General features: G+C 46.3%; 2 protein-coding genes across 2 annotated transcripts in view; one reads left to right on the forward strand and one right to left on the reverse strand.

The window, feature by feature from the left end:
• LOC140458947 (lipolysis-stimulated lipoprotein receptor-like) overlaps positions 1–12734 on the reverse strand; it is an 18269-nt gene extending 5535 nt beyond the window's left edge. The window contains 3 exon segments of the mRNA XM_072553682.1: positions 648–786; positions 5221–5562; positions 12578–12734. Coding sequence (XP_072409783.1) covers positions 648–786; positions 5221–5562; positions 12578–12617 — 521 coding nt within the window. The 5' untranslated portion in view covers positions 12618–12734.
• A 244-nt stretch (positions 12735–12978) lies between these two features.
• The window catches only part of LOC140458827 (sodium channel regulatory subunit beta-1-like), a 94905-nt gene continuing 88451 nt past the window's right edge, over positions 12979–19432 (forward strand). The window contains exon 1 of the mRNA XM_072553493.1: positions 12979–13129. The gene's annotated coding sequence lies outside the window, so the exon portion shown is untranslated. The remainder of the gene's footprint in view (positions 13130–19432) is intronic.

Below are 19432 nucleotides of genomic sequence, written 5' to 3' on the forward strand. Positions count from 1 at the left end.
CAAACACCATTTTCCCCCCATACTTTCTCAGATCCTCACTGATGCCCAGTCTCTAGGCCAACAGACACACAGCCACCAGCCGCATCAAAGAAGTCACAGGTTCAAAAACAGCAATGCGAACAGACAAACCACTCTCCATCTTCAACCACAAGAAAAACTCCAGACATTGTTCATACTGGGATTGGGAGCTCATTCCCTCACATTAACGCAGTTTGTTGGTTGATTGAATGGCTACAAACACACAAAGACCACCAACAGCCACATTAAGAACCGAAGAACTGGTGAGGCAGGATAATATAATCAAAACTCTGGAACAGAGAAAATGTTCCTTCACATGGTCAACCAATGGTCCACCCACGCCAGTGTGCGAGCGTGCAAGTGTGACAGAGAGCGAGAGAGAGTGTCTGTGTGTCTGCAACCCAGTAAGAGTGTGTGTGTGAGAGAGATCAAGCATGGGAGAGTGCAAGAGAGAGAGTCCAATACCCCAGTGAGAATCAGAGTGTGTATGTGGGGGGGTGGGGTATGGGAGAGAGCAGTGGGGGAGAGGGCAGGAGGAGAAGGTGGGTCAGTGTGTGACAATGAGTGAGCATATCAGCATGAGCCAGCTGTACCCCAGTGAGTGTGTGTATGTGTGATTGAGCTCATGCCCCAGTGAGAGTCACTTACCCAGGACAAGCAGCTCCACGTAGCCTTCATTGTTACCTGAAAGGTCATCAGAGGCAGTGACTGTACAGTAATAAACCCCACTGTCACCCCAAGCTGTCTGCTCAATGCTGAGGTCGGCTTCTGAATGAGATAAACATGAAGTAAACAAGAAAGACAGCCGTTACCCTGGTTACAGCTCAATTCCAGCTGGACAGACAATCATTCCTAGTTATTCTCTCTGTGGTGACTGTGAATGAATAGAGAATCACAATTATACCGGGTCTAGATTAATCAGCTAATCCAAACTGTCTGGTAATATATGACGGGAGTCAGAATTATCAACAAGAACACTTGCATTTGGTATGCTTGCCTTTTATTGGTCAGAGCACTGAGTTACAGGAGTTGGGATGTCATGTTGTGGCTGTACAGGACATTGGATACGGCCACTTTTAGAGTACTGTGCTCAGTTTGGATCTCCCTCCTGTAGGAAGGATGTTGTAAAGCTTGAAAACGTTCAGAAAAGATCTACAAAGATGTTGCCAGAATTGGAGGGTTTGAGCTATAGGGAGAGGCTGAACAGGCTGGGGCTGTTTTCCCTGGAGCGTCAGAGGCTGAGGGGTGACTTTATAGAAATTTATAAAATCATAAGCGACATGGATAGGGTAAATAGACAATGTCTTTTCCCTGGGGTGAGGGAGTCCAGAACTAGAGGGCATAGGTTTAAAAGGTATCTGAATTGGTATATGAATAGGAAAGATTGAGGGATATGGGCCAAATGCGACAAGATTAATTTGGGATATCTGGTCAGCATGGATGAGTTGGACCAAAGGGTCTGTTTCCATGCTGTATATCTCTCTTTTACAGTGATAGGCAGGGTTTGTCTTAACATAGTAGGAAGTGATACACCAAGGCTGTGCCAAGTTGTGAAGGGGAGCAGGTGAACAGGTTCAGGAGCAGTACATGAGGATCCCCTCTCAATGGTTTAGATTAATTATGGTGTAGAGTTATACCTGTCTGCAGTGAATACCCAGCCAATTAGTAACTATTCGTAAATAAAGTGTGAATCATTCACAGGATGTGTTGCTGGCAAGATCAGCATTTATTGCCCATCCCTAATTGTCCAGAGGGCAGTTAAGAGTCAACACATTGCTGTGGGTGTGGGGTCATGTGTCGGCCAGACCAGGTAAGTACGGCATTTTCCTCCCCTGAAGGAAATGAGTGAACCCAATGGGTCTTTACAGCAATTGACAATGGCTTCAGGTTATCATTAGAGACTGAATTCCAGATTTTTATTGAATTCAAATTACACTATCTGCTGTGGTGAGATTCGAACCCAGGTTCAAATACCCACTGCATGTCTTTGATAAGTATGTACCTGTCAGGCAGGGAGGAAGTGGTCGAGCAAGGGAGCTGTGGTTTACTAAAGAAGTTAAAGCTCTTGTCAAGAGGAAGCGGAAGTCTTATGTTAGGATGAGACATGAAGGCTCAGTTAGGGCTTTTGAGAGTTGCAAGTTAGCTCTCTTTAGGTCTTTCCTGGCTAAGAGCCAGGAGGGGACATGACAAGTCATTGGCAGATAGCATCAAGGAAAACCCTAAAGCTTTCAATAGGTATATCAGGAATTAGAGAAAGATTAGGGCCAATCAAGGACAGTAGTGGGAAGTTGTGTGTGGAGTCCAAGGAGATAGGAGAAGTGCTAAATGAATATTTTTCATTAGTATTCACACTGGAAGAAGACAATGTTATCAAGGAGTATACTGAAATACAGGCTACTAGGCTAGATGGGATTGAGGTTCACAAGGAGGAGGTGTTAGCAATTCTGCAAAGTGTGAAAATACATAAGTCCCCTGGGCTGGATGGAATTTATCGTCGGATTCTCTGGGAAGCCAGGGAGGAGACTGTGGAGCCTTTGGCTTTCATCCTTATGTCGTCATTGTCCACAGGAATAGTGCCAGAAGACTAGAGGATAGCAAATGTTCAAAAAGGGAGTTGAGAAAACCTGCTAATTATAGACCAGTGAGCCTTATATTGGTTGTGGGTAAAGTTTTGGAAAAGGTTTAAGAGATAGGATTTATAATCATTTAAAGAGGGATAATTTGATTAGGGACAGTCAACATGGTTTTGCGAAGAATAGGTCATGTCTCACAAACCTTATTAAGCCCTTTGAGATGGTGACCAAACAGGTGGATGAGGGTAAAGCATTGATGTGGTGTATGTGGATTTCAGTAAGGCGTTTGATAAGGTTCCCCACAGTAGGCTATTGCACAAAATATGGAGGCATGGGACTGAGGATGATTTAGCGGTTTGGATCAAAAATTAGTTAGCTAAAAGAAAACAGAGGGTGGTGGTTGATGGGAAATGTTCATCCTGGAGTTCAGTTACTAGTGGTGTACTGCAAGGATCTGCATTGGGGCCACTGCTGTTTGTCATTTTTATAAATGACCTTGATGAGGGTGTAGAAGTATGGGTTAATAAATGACACTAAGGTTGATGGAGTTGTGGATCGTGCTGAAGGATGTTGTAGGTTACAGTAGGACACAGATACGCTGCAGAGTGGTCTGAGAGGTAGCAAATGGAGTTTAATGTGGAAAAGTGTGAGGTGATTCACTTTGGAAGGAGTAACAGGGAGAAAAAAAAAGTAATGGTAAGATTCTTGGTAGTGTAGATGAGCAGAGAGATCTCAGTGTCCATGTACATAGCTCCCTGAAAGTTGCCAACAAGGTTGATACGGTTGTTAAGAAGGCATACGTAGAGGATTGAGTTTCAGAGCCATGAGGTTATGTTGCAGCTGTACAAAATTCTGGTGTGGCTGCACTTGGGAGTATTACGTACAGTTCTGATCACTGCATTATATAAAGGATGTGGAAGCTTGGAGAGGATTCAGAGGAGACTTACTAGGATGTTGCTTGGTATGGAGGGAAGGTCTTACGAGGAAAGGCTGAATGATTTGAGGCTGTTTTCGTTAGAGAGAGGAAGATTGAGAGGTGACTTAATAGAGACATAGAAGATAAACAGAGGGTTAGATAGGGTGGACAGTGAGAGCCTTTTTCCCCAGAAGATGATGGCTAGCACAAGGGGACATAGCTTTAAATTGAGGGGTGACAGAGATAATTTCTTTACTCAGAGTAGAAGAGGCGTGGAATACACTGCCTGCAATAGTCGTAGACACACCACTTTCAGGCCATTAAATGGTCATTGGATAAACATTTGAATGAAAATGGAATAGTGTTGAATAGATGGGCTTCAGATTGGATCCACAGGTCTGCACAACATAGAGGGCCGAAGGGCCTGTACTGCGATGTCATAGTCTTTGTTCTCTGTTCTTTGTAGGAGGTGATAATTATAGTTGGGTGGGAAAGAAGGTGAATAGGTGGGTTGAAGGATTGGATCTGGGATGGGATTTGGGGGTTGGGGAGATTTGGAAACTGGTGAATTCAATGTTGAGGTCATGTTGTTGTTGGTTCCCAAGATGGAAGATGAGGTGTTCCTCCTTCAGTTTGCAGGTGACCTTGTGTAGATGGTGGAGGGAGCCCAGAGTAGATATGTCATGGGGGGAATGGAAGTGAGTAACCAAGGAAGGTGGGGCTGGTCGGTGTGTACAGACGAGAGATGTTCCCTGAAACATTCCGTGAGTTTGCACTCGATCTCTCTGATGTGGAGGACACCACATTGAGATCAATGGATGCAGTAAAATGAGGTTCGAGGGCATGCAAGCAAATTTCTGCCTGACGTGGTATCGTCCTTTGGGGCTTTGGAGAGAAGTGGGTGGGGGTGAGGGTATTTGGGGAGTTTGACACAGGTTTTGCTCCCCTTACAGCAGGGGAAGGTATCAGGTATGGATAGAGGGTTGGTGGAGAGTGTGGACCTAACAAAGGATAGGGAATATATTTTTGCTGGTAGGTCTTGACTGTAAATGGCACATGTGGCAGAGGATGTGATGCACTGGATTTGGAGATTAGAAGTGTGGAATGTGAGGACCTGGGAGGGGTGGGGGGGTGGTCCAGGGGGAGGTTCTATCTGTGTTGTGGTTGGGGGACAGGTGGGGTTCAAGAATGGAGATGCAGGAAATGGAGGCTCGCTAACTGTAAAGGAATTTAAATGATCGTTGGATAGACATGTGGATGAAAATGGAATAGTGTAGGATAGATAGGCTTCAGATTGGTTCCACAGGTTGGCGCAACATCAAGGGCCGAAGGGCCTGTACTGCGCGCGCACACACGCGCGCACACACACACACACACACACACACACACACACACACACACACACACACACACACACACACACACACACACACAGCCCCGCCCCCAGGATGGGGCCTCAGCCTCAGCTTCTGAGGAAAGTTGTTTCAATCTGAGTGAAGGAGAAATGTCTTCACGCACGACGGGGAGGAATCGGTTTCTCTGCCCTTGCCTGATGTGATGTGGGTGCCAAATGCCTGAGGTGATTTAGCCTCGACATGGATGGCCTTTTGGGGGCAGGGTGAGAGAGTGAACCTGACACTGGTGGTCAGCATTGATCATGTTGAATGGGATAGGATGGTCTATGAGCTGAATGGCTGTGTTGCTTCTCCTTACCATTGATAATTGTTATCTTTCGACCCTGATAATAACTGTCCAGGGTCACTGCCTTTCCATGTTTCGATGCGACCGTCCTCACAGTGCGAGAGCTGTCTGGACAGTTCACATACGGATTGTAATTCGGATCCGCCTGCTGCAGTTGGTCATTGACTTGATTCTCGGAGCTGCTGGGATTGAACGCGTCCAAGATTCTGTCTCGGCAGAAGGATCTGTACTTCCACAGGACGATGGGGGGCTGGAGGCTTGTTGTATCATAGCGACATTTCAGGACGACAGGCTGGAAAAGGATCGCTGTCTGAAAGGGATCTGGGATAGTCACCTGAATTGCCGTGGAGAATCCTGTGGATCACAACAGATCCCAGCTTAATCAAGATACTACCCCACAAATCATCAGCCAACAGGTTCACTGGGAGGAGAGAGTGCCCCTCCCTCCCCACATACCCCCAGAAACTCCACAGTCCCCTCTCCATCCACCCTCCCCTCACATAAATCCCCTCAAACATCCCCACGGGCCACACTTCCTACCCCATGCCATGGAAAGTCCCCCACACAGGATTGTCAGTGTCTCCCTCAGGGATCTGTGTAGGAACAATTTTCTCCCTTCACCCAGTGTCTGTCACCGAACCATCCTCCCTCCCTCCCCCCACCTGGCCTCCTCCCCGCCACCCCCCTCTCCCTCCCTCGCAGTCACGGTGTGTTAGTCCAGAGAAAGGAGCCTCCCTGATAAGGTCTGGTTTGTAGTCAGTTTATGAACTGAATGTAGCTCTCATATAAACATGAAACCAAAGAGGGAGATCAGCAGAGTGAGTGACAGAGGGGGAGAGACAGATGGAGAGAGCCGGAGAGAGTGTGACAGAGAGGGAGAGGTAGGTGGAGAGACTGGGAGAAGCAGATGGAGAGAGCAGAAGAGAGAGAATGAGAGGGGGAGAGGCAGGTGGAGAGAGAGTGACAGAGGGGGAGAGAGCAGGAGAGAGAGTGACAGAGGGGGAGAGGCAGGTGGAGAGAGAGTGACAGAGGGGGAGAGAGTGACAGAGGGGGAGAGGCAGGCGGAGAAAGCAGCAGAGGGGGAGAGTGCGGCAGAGGGGAAATAGAGACAGAAACTAGCAACAAGGTGAGTCAGCAGAGTGTTGCAATGTTTTAGTAACGTGAGCAGCTAAAGCAAATAATCCCCAAACAAAATTCCAGGATGTGTAAGAAGCAGCGGGAATATCGATCAGTGGGTTATTATCCCAGTTGGTGAGGGCTGACAGACTGAGCAGTCTGTCAGTTCAGTAAACCCTACAACATTAGGAGGCCCCCCTTCTGAGGGCAACATTAAGCACCAGTATTGTGCAGCTGCCTGGAGTAGGGGTGATCCCTCACGGCTTCTGGGGTCAACAACTCCCCCTCAATCCAATGTCCTTACATAAATGAACTAGTCATTATCTCATTGCTGTGTATAACCTTGATAACTGTGTTGTCCATGGGTCAGCTCCTAGTGCATTGATCACTGACCTATTGCCTGTGGAAAGTGAGAGATGCTATAGGATTTTAAACACGTTCCTCAACTCTGTGTACAATCGCCAGACGACACCAGGGTCCCAGTTCTTTCTGCAGTGATGAGGCCAACAGGAACACACACACTCCCACACATGCTGCCAACCACACGTGCAGATACGCACGCGCGCAGACATGCACACACTCCCACACGCACGCGCAGACACCCACACACAGACACGCACGCACACTCCCACACGCACGTGCAGATACGCACACGCACGTGCAGATACGCGCACACACACACTCCCACACGCACGTGCAGATACGCACATGCACGTGCAGACATGCACGCACACACACGGCATATGGGCCTGCCCTCTGTCAAACTTCACAGAGAAACACACCTTTGGTTTCTACAACTATCAAGACCAGGCAATGTAGAGGTGGGAGGTCTGAGATAATCAAACCACCAGTGCCATTTCACACTCAGCTTCTCACTCTCAGTGAAGACTGTCCTGGATCTTTCCTGCTAGGTAGGAAACGACTGGACAGCAAGATTCCACACATAGGTAATGTGACAATCACCCGGCTTGCCCATTCTTAAAGTTCTGGCCAAAGGGATGTTAGTTGAGTCTCACTCTACTCAACCTCCCTTTCCACTACTGATACTGGCTTGGTCTGTAATATCACCTGGACATGGAAAATATTCCCCCACTTCCCCTTTTCCAGAAACATTCATTCCAACTTCCTATTGGAGAAGACATGAGGAGCTTTAGCGATGAAATCAATGACAGCTCCCTACCCTAACTGCCTCTTCTCTTCCCCTCCCCAAAAACCTACCTCACTCTTCCAATTCCTCAGTAGTCACTCCAAAATCTTCACATCCTCCAACAGCTCACTGCCCTTGAACATCTATCTTTCCTTCCTAGCCTTGACACAATATTACGCGAGAAAGCAAGAGACCGTGCGCAAGGGAGACTGAGAGCAACACAATGAAAAAGCAACAAAATGAAAGAGAATGGGGCAGGAAGGGGTTAGAGACTCCTACCCTGCCAGATTTCTCAGCAAAATGGCAAAGTTTAAACTTTATGCCCTGATCATTACCTCTCTTGCTCCAAGTCTAGTCGTAGAAACTTGCAGGAGGCCAATCAGCCCATCAAGCATCCAACATGATTCAAAATGATCATGGCCATTTCTCAGTTGAAAAGCCACACTCTCTCCCCATTCCCCTTGACACATTCAGCCTCTAGAAATGTATCTATTACTTTCTTAAATGTATTTCAGTGAATTCACCTCCACAGCATCCTGGCAGAGAGAATTCTACAGGTTCACCAGCTTCTGAGTGAAGAAACTACTCAGCTCAGTACAATCTGAGCTACTGCTAATCTTGAGACCATGATTCCTTGTTCCATCTAAGAGGAACATCCTGGCTGCATCCTTCTCTCAAGCCCTGTCAGAGTTTCACATGTTTCAATGAGAACCCCTCCAGTGAATATAGGCCTAGTCAACCCAATTCCTCCTCATAACCCAGGAATCAGTTTGGAGAGCATTTACTGCACTTGTGCTCTCTCCCTCCCTCAAATGTGAGTAGGTTCTGGTCCTCACACTGTTGGAAAGATGTGGACGCTTTGGAGAGCGTACAAAAGAGGTTTACCAAGATGTTTAAAACAAAAACAGAAATTGCTGGAGAAACTCAGCAGGTCTTGGCAGCATCCGAGGGAAGAAAGCAGAGGTAACGTTTCGAGTTTGGTGACTCTTCATCAGAACTCCAGCAATTTCTGTTTCTGTTTTGAATCCTCAGTTTCTGCAGGTGTTGGTTTTATTTACCAGGATGTTGCTTGGATTGGAATGTGTTGCTGAAAGGAGTTTGGACAAAGTTGGATTGCTTTCACTAGAGCGTTGGAGGCTGAGGGATGACCTGATACAAGTTTATAAAATTGAGAGGCATGAATAGGGTGGATAGTTGGAAGTTTTCTTCCAAAATGGAAATGTCATATACTAGGGGGCATAGGTTTAAGGTGAGAGGGGAAAGTTTAAAGGAGATGTGCAAAGTGAGTTTTTTTTTTACATAGCGGGTGGAGCATGCTGCCAGGAGAAGTAGTTGAAGCAGATTTGATAGTAATGTTCAAGAGGCATTTAGACAATCACATGAACAGGCAGAGAATAGAGGGAACCAAGGTGTAGGCAGAGAGCTGGGATTGGTTTAGAATGACTTCATGGATGGCATAGACATGGTGGTTAAAAACAATGACTGCAGATGCTGGAAACCAGATTCTGGATCGGTGGTGCTGGAAGAGCGGGTTGAACGACCTGTTCCTCTGCCTTACTGTTCTATGTTCTAATGGTCATCTCCCTCCATGCTCTCTCTCCACTGTAATTCCTGAAACTCTAATGGAATCTATTCCAATGAAACTTCAACACATCGAGGCACTGGAACAGAACTCAAAGTCAGAACGAACAATTTCTGAGGCAGGTTTCATGGTGAAACACAGTGAGAAGGAAAGGCATAGACTCCAGGGACCTTCCAATGAACTTGTCAGTTGGACAAAAAGAGAGCAAATGGAATTTAACCTGAAGAAGAGGAATTGTAATGCACTCGGGGAGAACAAACCATAGGATAGTGACAAAAAGAGGTACAAAGCATCTCAACTGACCATAAAATGTAGAAACAGGTCATTCACTCCATCATTCAATAAGACCTCGTTAATCTGACAATCCTCAATTTCACTTTCCTACCTTTTCACCATAACCTTTGATTCCTTAAAGTAGGGGGACACATAGACAAGATGGATAAAGCATTTATGGAAGCAAATAGGCATGATGGTATAGCTGGAACTTACTGCTTAGGCATAATGTGATCACACCGAGAGATGATAGAGTAGGGGAGTCATTGAATATCATTCGGGTAAAAGTGGATAGAATCTCATTAGACATTGGGAAATTGAGGATTATGGGATGGGATGGCAGGGGAGGGGGGTGAAGAGATGAGAACTTAGGATTCAATTTAAACAAAACCTGCATTTCCTGCAGCGAACTCCTATTGCTCTTATCCTTCATCGATCCAGGATTAGCCCTCTTTCCCACACTCCCTCCACTGGCTAACTCAGCAGGGCTTCCTGCACACAGTCACATCCACAGGGAATCCTTGCAATACTCTTTCTTCCTGCTCTCAGCTAAGGTGTGCTCCAAGAATGACCTCTTCACCTCCCTCCCACCAATTCTCATCAACATCCTGGCCATCAGCAAAAATGTTAGTTTCCATAGACATACTGACTACTCCCAGTACAATTTCACCTCCACTTCACCAACTGCAAGGGTGGGAGAGGCAGAAACCCTCATTGTAATTAAGAAATACTTAGATATACACTTGTGATTGCAAGGCTAGGGGCCAACTGATGGAAAATGGGATGAGAATAATTCGGTTGTTGTTTTTGACCAGCTTAGACTCAATGGACTGAAAGGCCTTTTTCTATGCTGTAGACTTCTGTGATCTATCTCCCTAGAATTTGTCAACATCCATTACAGGATGAGTTGTTCCCTTGTGAAGACCATACTTTGGAATACTCTTGTCTTCTCCATGGCCATTGGTTAATCAAGACTGTTCACAATCTGTACAGAGGTTCAAATGTCTAGTCACCCCAGACCAGCAGCTCCACATCCAGACTTCCACCATCCTCCCAGTCCTTCACTGCTCAGATTTACCTATACTGGCTCACGTCCAGACACACACAGCTTCAAACTCTCTCGCTCACCACAGTTCACCTTCTCGATTTCCAAAACTAGCTTCAGCCCAACAATCCGTTCATCTTTCTTCCCCTCCCCTACTCTCCAATCTTCTTTCTCCAAGCAAGGCTCTTTTCACCAAGCCTCACTCAGTTCGCCACTTCATTGGCAGCTGTGCCATCAGTGGCTTGAACTCCCTCCCTAAACCCTAATGCCACTTCTCTGCCCTTCTTCAACCCACCTTTTGAGTAAATGTTCAGTGGATAGCCCTGACAATCCCTATCTTTGCCCTGGTGACCTTTTCTTTTCTGATTTGAAATGTTGTGAAAAGATCTTCTCATGTTAAGGAACATCGGAGATTGGAACAGTGAAGCCACTCAGCCCTTGAGGATGTTCTCTGATCCATTCCTATCATCTGGCTCAGGTCCACTATTGTCCCTTATTGCCATGAGCCAAAACATTAATCAATCTCTCAGTCTCAAAGACTGTCCATAGCTCCCCAATAAGGTAGACAGAAATTCAGGTCAAGAAATTTCTCGTGTCTGAAATGGTCAACACCCTGCTCCAGAGACTGTGACTCCTCAACTCCCTGCCTCCCACCCTGTCCAAAACCCATATTCTGACCCAGACCATCTTGTAAACACAGATTGTGAAGAGCTCGGAAACAATCCCAATCGCTTTCAGATGGCTTTGCCTCTACCCTACAGCTGTAAACTTCATTGGAAACACATTCTGCAGAGACCTGTGAACAGGGACTGCTTCACTCACTGACCATGATAACTAACTCACAGTGTCTCCACTTTGACTGGGTGCCAGTCCCCACCCAAGATTTGTCACCCTTGTCTACACCTTTAAGTTTACAGATCAATCCCAGCCTGGCACAGGGTCAAAGCAAGATATAAACACGTCACTTCCGCCAGATTCCTGACAGCAAAACAGAATGCAACTGACTGGGTACTCCCCCACCACACATTTGAGGCAATACCTCAACACTGACTCTCCCACCACACCAAAACTATCCACCACCTTCACAATGTTTTCAAAAATCTCTCTCTTACAACTGGCTGCCCCATGTTCCCCCAAAGTTAGGAGTGAAAGTGTGTGGAATCTGGGATAGGGTTCGGCTCACCCTGATTAATGGCTACTCTTTACAAGAGTCAGAAATACAAACTGCATTTGTCAAGATTTGAAAACATCACACTGCCAGTTACATCCTTTTTACAAAAAACAGCAAAAAGGTCCAGAATTTCCTTAACTCTCACTGTAACTGAATTTCTCAAATATTTTTCTGCCATGGCACATTTTCCACCAGCTCCACCTACAAAAACAGCCAACTTTCCAGCTCCTCACAACCAGCACCCCAGGATGAGATCATTCAGCCCATCTCCTGCTGGCTCTTTGGAAGAAAGACCCTAATCAAACTCATTGCCCCCATGCTGGCACTACAGTCCTGCGGTTTTTACACTTGAAGTATTAGATTATTATTTTCGCCCAGGTTTGGACAAACATTTACTGGCCCACTAGATTTGGGATCTTCCTTCACACCAAACCACCCTGAACAATGCCAGCCTGTGACTCAAAACACCCACCAAGACACTCCTCACCCACCGGAACCCACTTTACACTTCCCCAATGGGCTCCTACCGATTCCCCCTTTCACTCACTGGGCTCACTCCTTTCTGCTGCCGGAATTCCCCCATCGCACCCACCGGAACGTGCCCCCAACCCTCTCCCTCTTCCCCGCCCAACAATTCCCTTCTCCCCTCTCCCTCCCGAAAGTCCACTCCGTCTCCAAAACTTGGCCGATGCCCGGATCGAGCGCGAATCGGCGGCGTCCCAGCGGGATCTTCAAATCAAACATCGGGGATCGGAAACTAAACCCAATAACCTCTGTTTTCACTTGGTGACAATGGGATCTTCCCGTGCTGCCGGAGTCTCTCCAAATCCCCTCTCCTCTCTCTCTCTCCCTTTCTTTCCTTTTCTCTCTCTCTCTCTTCTTCCTCCTTCCCTCTCACTACCTCCTCCTCCTCCTCCTCCTCCTCCTCCTCCTCCACCACCCTTCCCTCTCTCTCTCTCCCTCTCCCTCTCCGTCTCCGTCTCCGTCTCCGTCTCCCTCTCCCTCTCCCTCTCTCCCTCCCTCCCTCCCTCTTACCTGCCAGGAGGGTGAGCACAGCCCAGAGCCTGTGTAACATCGCTCCTGTTGCTCCTTCCTCTTGAGCCGCTAACAGAGAGCGAGCCAACACCTTCCCCTGAAACTCACACTCACACTCACACCTGGATCACAGAACCAAGCCCTGAAGGAGGGGGGGGGGGGGGGGGGGAGTGAACCTCCTCAGACCCAGACAGACCCCAGACACTGAGCCTCCAGATCTCCCTTCCTGTCCCTCACTGTCCCAGTTACCCCAGGTTGGGGTAGCAATCACTGAGGGACTAGGAGGTCCAGGTAATGCATCGCAATCTCAGCCCCCATCCCCCCTCCAGGACTGGGACAATGGAAAGAGCCAAGAGGTTATTCCGGAAACTGCTCCTTAACAAAATCAGCCACCACTGAAACTCAAAGGGAGACAGAGAGGTGAGATTTACCTTCCCAGTCCTACTCCTCCCATTTCAAAAATACCCCAAGCTGGAGTTGGGAAACTGCTCCCTGAGATCAGGTCGGAGCTCGGGGCTGAAGGAGAACAAGGTCCTGGGCTGGAGTCACAAAGTAAGTCCTTAGCAGAAACCGACAACACCCCTTCACCTGTTTGAGATGTTCCTGTGAAACATTAACTTGAACTCAAAGTCCCACAGCCACTGAACCGTCATCAATTCACTGCAGCAGCAGGATCTGCCTTGGCAGACAGGGAAAGATAAAAACAAACAGAGAGAGAGAGAGAGACACAGACAGACAGGGAGGGAGAGAGAGAGAGAGAGAGAGAGAGAGAGAGAGACAGAAGGGGAGAGACAGAGACAAACAAACAGAGAGAGAGAGAGAGAGAGAGACAAACAAAGAGAGAGAGACAGAAGGGGAGAGACAGAGACAAACAAACAGAGAGAGGAAGAGAGACAAAGACAAACAAACAGAGAGAGAGAGGGAAAGACAGACAAACAAACAGAGAGAGACACACACACAAGGGGAGAGACAGAGACAAACAAACAGAGAGACACACACACACAAGGGGAGAGACAGAGACAAACAAACAGAGAGACACACACACACAAGGGGAGAGACAGAGACAAACAAACAGACAGAGAGACACACACACAAGGGGAGAGACAGAGACAAACAAACAGAGAGAGACATACACACACAAGGGGAGAGACAGAGACAAACAAACAGAGAGAGACACACACACAAGGGGAGAGACAGAGACAAACAAACAGAGCGAGAGAGAGAGACAGAAGGGGAGACACAGAGACAAACAAACAGACAGAGAGAGAGACAGAAGGAGAGAGACAGAGACAAACAAACAGAGAGAGAGAGACACACACAAGGGGAGAGACAGAGAGAAAGAAGGAGAGAGACAGAGACAAACAAATAGAGAGAGAGAGGGAAAGACAGACAAACAGAGAGAGAGACACAGAAGGGGAGAGACAGACAAACAGAGAGAGAGAGAGAGACAGAAGGAGAGAGACAGAGACAAACAAACAGACAGAGAGAGAGACACACACAAGGGGAGAGACAGAGACAAACAAATAGAGAGAGGGAGAGACAGAGACAAATAAACAGAGAGAGACAGAAGGGGAGAGACAGAGACAAACAAACAGAGAGAGAGACAGAGACAAACAAACAGAGAGAGACACAGAGACAAACAAACAGAGAGAGAGACACAGAAGGGGAGAGACAGAGACAGAGACAAACAAACAGAGAGAGACACAGAGACAAACAAACAGAGAGAGAGACACAGAAGGGGAGAGACAGAGACAGAGACAAACAAACAGAGAGAGAGACAGAGAAGGGGAGAGACAGAGACAGAGACAAACAAACAGAGAGAGAGACAGAGAAGGGGAGAGACAGAGACAAACAAACAGAGAGAGAGACAGAGAAGGGGAGAGACAGAGACAAAAAGCGACAGAGACAAGCAAAGAGTGAGAGAGAAAGACAAAGAGAGAGAGGGAGAGACAGAGCGAGAGAGAAAGACAAACAGAGAGAGGGAGAGACATGGGGTGGGAGGAGGTTTGCAGAGAGTTACAGGGCGACAGGATTGGGGAATACAGAGAGAGAGAAAGAATAACAGATAATGTGAGAGAGAGGCAGACAGGGAGAGATAAAGACAGAGACAAATTCAGACAGTTAGTGATGGAGACAAAGAGAGATACAGACAAATAGTTCGAGAAAGAGATACACACACACAGACAGACATGCTAAATGAAAGAAAGACACAGAGTGAAACAGAGAGAATCAGACAGAGGGACGGATGAAGCAAGACACAGTTTTTTCATAGGCTTTGAGAGATTATCTATAGTAGGGAAACAGGCCATTTGGTCCAACAAGTCTACACCGACCCTCCAAAGAGTAACTCACCCAGACCCATTTCCCTCTGACTAATGTACCTGATACTATGGGCTATTTAGCATGGCCAGTTCACCTAACCTGCACACCTTTGGATTGTGGGAGGAAATCGAAGCATCCAGAAGAAACCCACACAGACATGAGGAGAATGGGAAAACTCCACACAGTCAGTCACCTGAGGCGGGTTGTGAACCATTGCAATTCTATACTGCAGAGGTCAGTGAAGGTTCAATCTTTGGGGTAAAAACAATGACTGCAGATGCTGGAAACCACATTCTGGATTAGTGGTGTGTAGGTCCAGACTATGTAGGGAGGAGAGATTTCCTTCCCTGAAGAACAGTTTTGAACCAGACGGGTCTTCAACACCAACTACTGGCAAAGGGTGAACACCCAAAGGTTGAAGTCCAGGTTGGTACCAATGCCTTAGGCATGAAGGGGATGTGAACCAGTCCGGAAGGAGAGATCACACACAGAAGGAGACACAGCCCAAGTGATTACGTAATTCAGGGAACTTGGAGGCAACTTGGGAACTCAGTGCAGAAGGGAAAAGATGCTTTTTGACTCATAATTTTTAAGATATTTTTAACAGAATAAATTAAAGTCTGGATCCTGGCCTCAGGACAAAAAAGAATGACGTCAGAAGAGAAGCATCTGTTCATTGGTTGGTAGTAGCTGCTAATTTGAATATCTATTATAGGCAACCTTCAGATGAAGGTAAAAGGCTCACTGCCTTTATTCCTGATGAAGGGCTTTTGCCCGAAACGTCGATTTCGCTGCTCGTTGGATGCTGCCTGAACTGCTGTGCTCTTCCAGCACCAATATTCCAACCTTCAGATGAAGGTGAATAGAAGAAATATTTACAGATCACAAACAAAAAGACCTATGGAAATTTTTAAAAGTTAAGAACCAAATTATTAAAGAAGGAGATGCTGGGCCAGGCAATGTGTTGTACCTGTGTAATGTCGGAGCTGGTAGATTCCATTGTGGTTTATAGTGACCACATCTGTCATAAGAATTGGTGAACTGTTGTCTGAGCTTTGAACACTGCAATGCGTTAACGAGGGGGAGAGGTTACCTGGACTCTGTGTTTCAGGAGTCAAGATTAGAGTGGTGCTGGAAAAGCACAGTAGGTCAGGCAGCATCTGAGGAGCAGGAAAATCGACGTTTTGGGCAAAAGCCTGTTATCAGAAATGGCCGAAACATTGATTTTCCTGCTCCTCAGATGTTGCCTGGCCTATTGTGCTTTTCCAGCACCACTCTAATCTCCAGCATCTGCAGTACCCACTTCTGTGTTCAGGAGTCAGTCGCATCCTTGCATTAACTACATTAAATTGGGTCAGTGGTCAGGGACAGGAGAATGTGATTATCACTGAGGAAGATCGAGAGACCCAGGAGATAGTGCTGAAAGTGCCTCAGCCCTTGATCTTGTCTAGAGTTGAAGGCACAGACTCTGCAATGGTAAAGTTGAGCATCCGCAAAGGGAAAAAAGACCCTGATGGGAGTTCTGTACAGGCGCCTGAGCAGTGGACAAGATATGGGGAAGAAAATAAATCAGGAGGTAGAAAAGATATATAAGAGAGGCACTATTATAGTAATTAAGGGGAGCTTCAATGTGCAAGTGGACTGGGAAAATCCGGTTGTTAGCTGATCCCAAGGAAAGGAACTCATGGAATATCTACAAGATGTTTTTTTTAAACAAGCTATGATATAACCAACCAGGTAACAAGCAATTCTGGATTTATTGACGTTAATGAGGCAGACTTGACTAAGGAGCATAAGGTGAAGAAACCCGTTAGTGGGTCAGTGACCATTACCCTGTAGTTTGAGAGGGAGAAGCTGGAATCAGATGTAATGGTATTATAACTGAGTAAGGGTAGTTACTAAGACATGAGGGAGCAGTGGCCAGAGGTTATTGGATGGGCACTCAAGCAGGGAAGATAGTAGAGCAGCAATGGACAGGAGTTCTGAGGGTAATTCGGGAGGCATACAGAAATTCATCCCAAAGAAGAAGAAACTTGCTCCCGGGGAGGATGAGACAACCATGGCTGACAAGGGAAATCAAGGCCAGGATAAAAGAAAAAAACAAACAATGTTGTAAAAATAAGTGGGAAGTCTTTAAAAACCAGCAGAGGACAACTAATAAAGCAATAAGTGAGTAGAAGGTGAAATGTGAGGGCAAGCTAGCTGGTAATATAAAAGAAGACAGCAAGTGTTTTTTTAAGGTATATAAAAGATAAGAGACAGACGAGTGGACATTGGACTGCGGGAGAATGAGGCTGGAAAACTAATAATGGAGAGCAAAATAAATTAGTAGAGGAACTGAATAGGTTTATTGCATCATTCTTCACTGTTGAAGACACCAGCAACATCCCAGAACATTAAGAAAGTCACAGATAGAGGTAGGTGTCATGGTCCTAATGAAGGAGGTGGTGTTGGAGAAGCTGAAATGTCTGAATGTGGATAAATAGAACATTCCAGCGCAGTCCAGGTCCTTTATCCCTCGATGTTCTGCCAACCTATGGAACAAATCTGAAGCCTATCTAGCTCACAGTATTCTGTTTTTATCCATATGTTTATTCAATGACTATTTAAATGCCCTTAAAGTTGGCAAGTCTACTACTGTTGCGGGCAGTGCATTCCAAATCCTGACTACTCTCTGAGTAAAGAAACTACCTCTGTCCTATATCTATCATCCCTCAATTTAAAGCTATGTCCCCTCGTGCGAGCCATCACCATCCGAGTAAAAAGACTCTCACTGTCACCCTATCTAACCACCTGATTATCTTATATGTCCCCATTAATTATCTCTCAACCTTTTTCTATCTAATGATAACAGTCTCAAGTCCCTCAGCCTTTTCTCATAAGACCTTCCCTCCATACCAGGCAACATCCTCGTAAATCTCCTCTGAACCCTTTCCAAAGCTTTCACATCCTTCCGATAATGCGGTGACCAGAACTGTACGCAATGCTCCAAGTGTGGTTGCACCAGAGTCTTGTACAGCTACAGCCTGACTTTGTGGCTCTGAAACTCAGTCTCGCTACCAATAAAAGCTGACACACCATAATGCCTTCTTAACAACCCTATCAATCTAGGTGGCAACTTTCAGAGATCTATGTACCTGGACACCGAAATCTCTCTGCTCATCTACACTACCAAGAATCTTATCATTTTCCCAGTACTTTTTATTCCTGTTGCTCCTTCCAAAGTGAATCACTTCACAATTTTCTGCTTTAAACTCCATTTGCCATCTCTCCACCCAGCTCTGTAGCTTATCTATGTTCCTCTGTAACCTACAACATCCTTCAGCACTATCCACAGCTCCACTGACCTTAGTGTCATCTACAAATTTACTAACCCATCCTTCTATGTCCTCACCTAGGTCATTTATAAAAATGAAAAACAGCAGTGAACCCAAAACAGATCCTTGCAGTGCACCACTAGTAACTGAACTCCAGGATGAACATTTCCCATCAGCCATCACTCTCTGTCTTCTTTCAGCTAGCGAATTTCTGATCCAAACTGCTAAATCACTCACAATCCCATGCCTCCGCATTTTGTACTGTGGGACACCTTATCAAACGCCTTGCTGAAATCCACATTAACTGCTTTATCCTCATCTACCTGTTTGGTCACCTTCTCAAAGAATTCAATAAGTTTTGAGAGATGCGTCCTACCCTTCACAAAACCATGTTGACTATCCCTAATTAACTTATTCCTCTCTAGATGATCATAAATCCCATCTCTTATAACCATTTCCAACACTTTGCCCACAAGTGTAGTAGTGGATAAAGTGTCACTAGTCTATAATGACCAGGGTTTTTTTTAGATGAGATTAGATTACTTACAGTGTGGAAACAGGCCCTTCGGCCCAACAAGTCCACACCGACCTGCAACCCCCCCATTACCCTACATTTACCTCTTTTGCCTAACACTACGGGCAATTTAGCATGGCCAATTCACCTGACCTACATATCTTTAGACTGTGGGAGGAAACCGGAGCACCCGGAGGAAACCCACGCAGACACGGGGAGAATGTGCAAACTCCACAGAGTCAGTCGCCTGAGTCAGGAATTGAACCCAGGTCTCTGGCGCTGTGAGGCAGCAGTGCTAGACACTGTGCCACCGTGCCAGTTGTCTCTACTCTTCTTCTTGAACAAGGGAACAGTATTTGTTATCCTCCAGCCTTCTGGCACTATTCCTTTAGACAATGATGACATAAAGAACCAAAATCAAAGGCTCAGCAATCTCCTCCCTGGCTTCCCAGAGAATCCTGGGATAAATCCCATCCGGCCCAGAGGACTTATCTATTTTCACACTTTCCAGAGTTGCTATCACTCCTCCTTGTGAACCTCAATCCCATCTAGTCTAGTAGCCTGGATCTTAGTATTCTCCTCAACAGCATTGTCTTTTTCCAGTGTGAATATTGAGGAAAAATATTAATCTCCTCTGACTCCATGCACAACTTCCCACTACTATACTTGATCGGCCCTAATCTTTCTCTAGTCATTTTTTTA

This window comes from Chiloscyllium punctatum, chromosome 34, assembly GCF_047496795.1.
Source record: "Chiloscyllium punctatum isolate Juve2018m chromosome 34, sChiPun1.3, whole genome shotgun sequence".
NCBI lineage: Eukaryota > Metazoa > Chordata > Chondrichthyes > Orectolobiformes > Hemiscylliidae > Chiloscyllium > Chiloscyllium punctatum.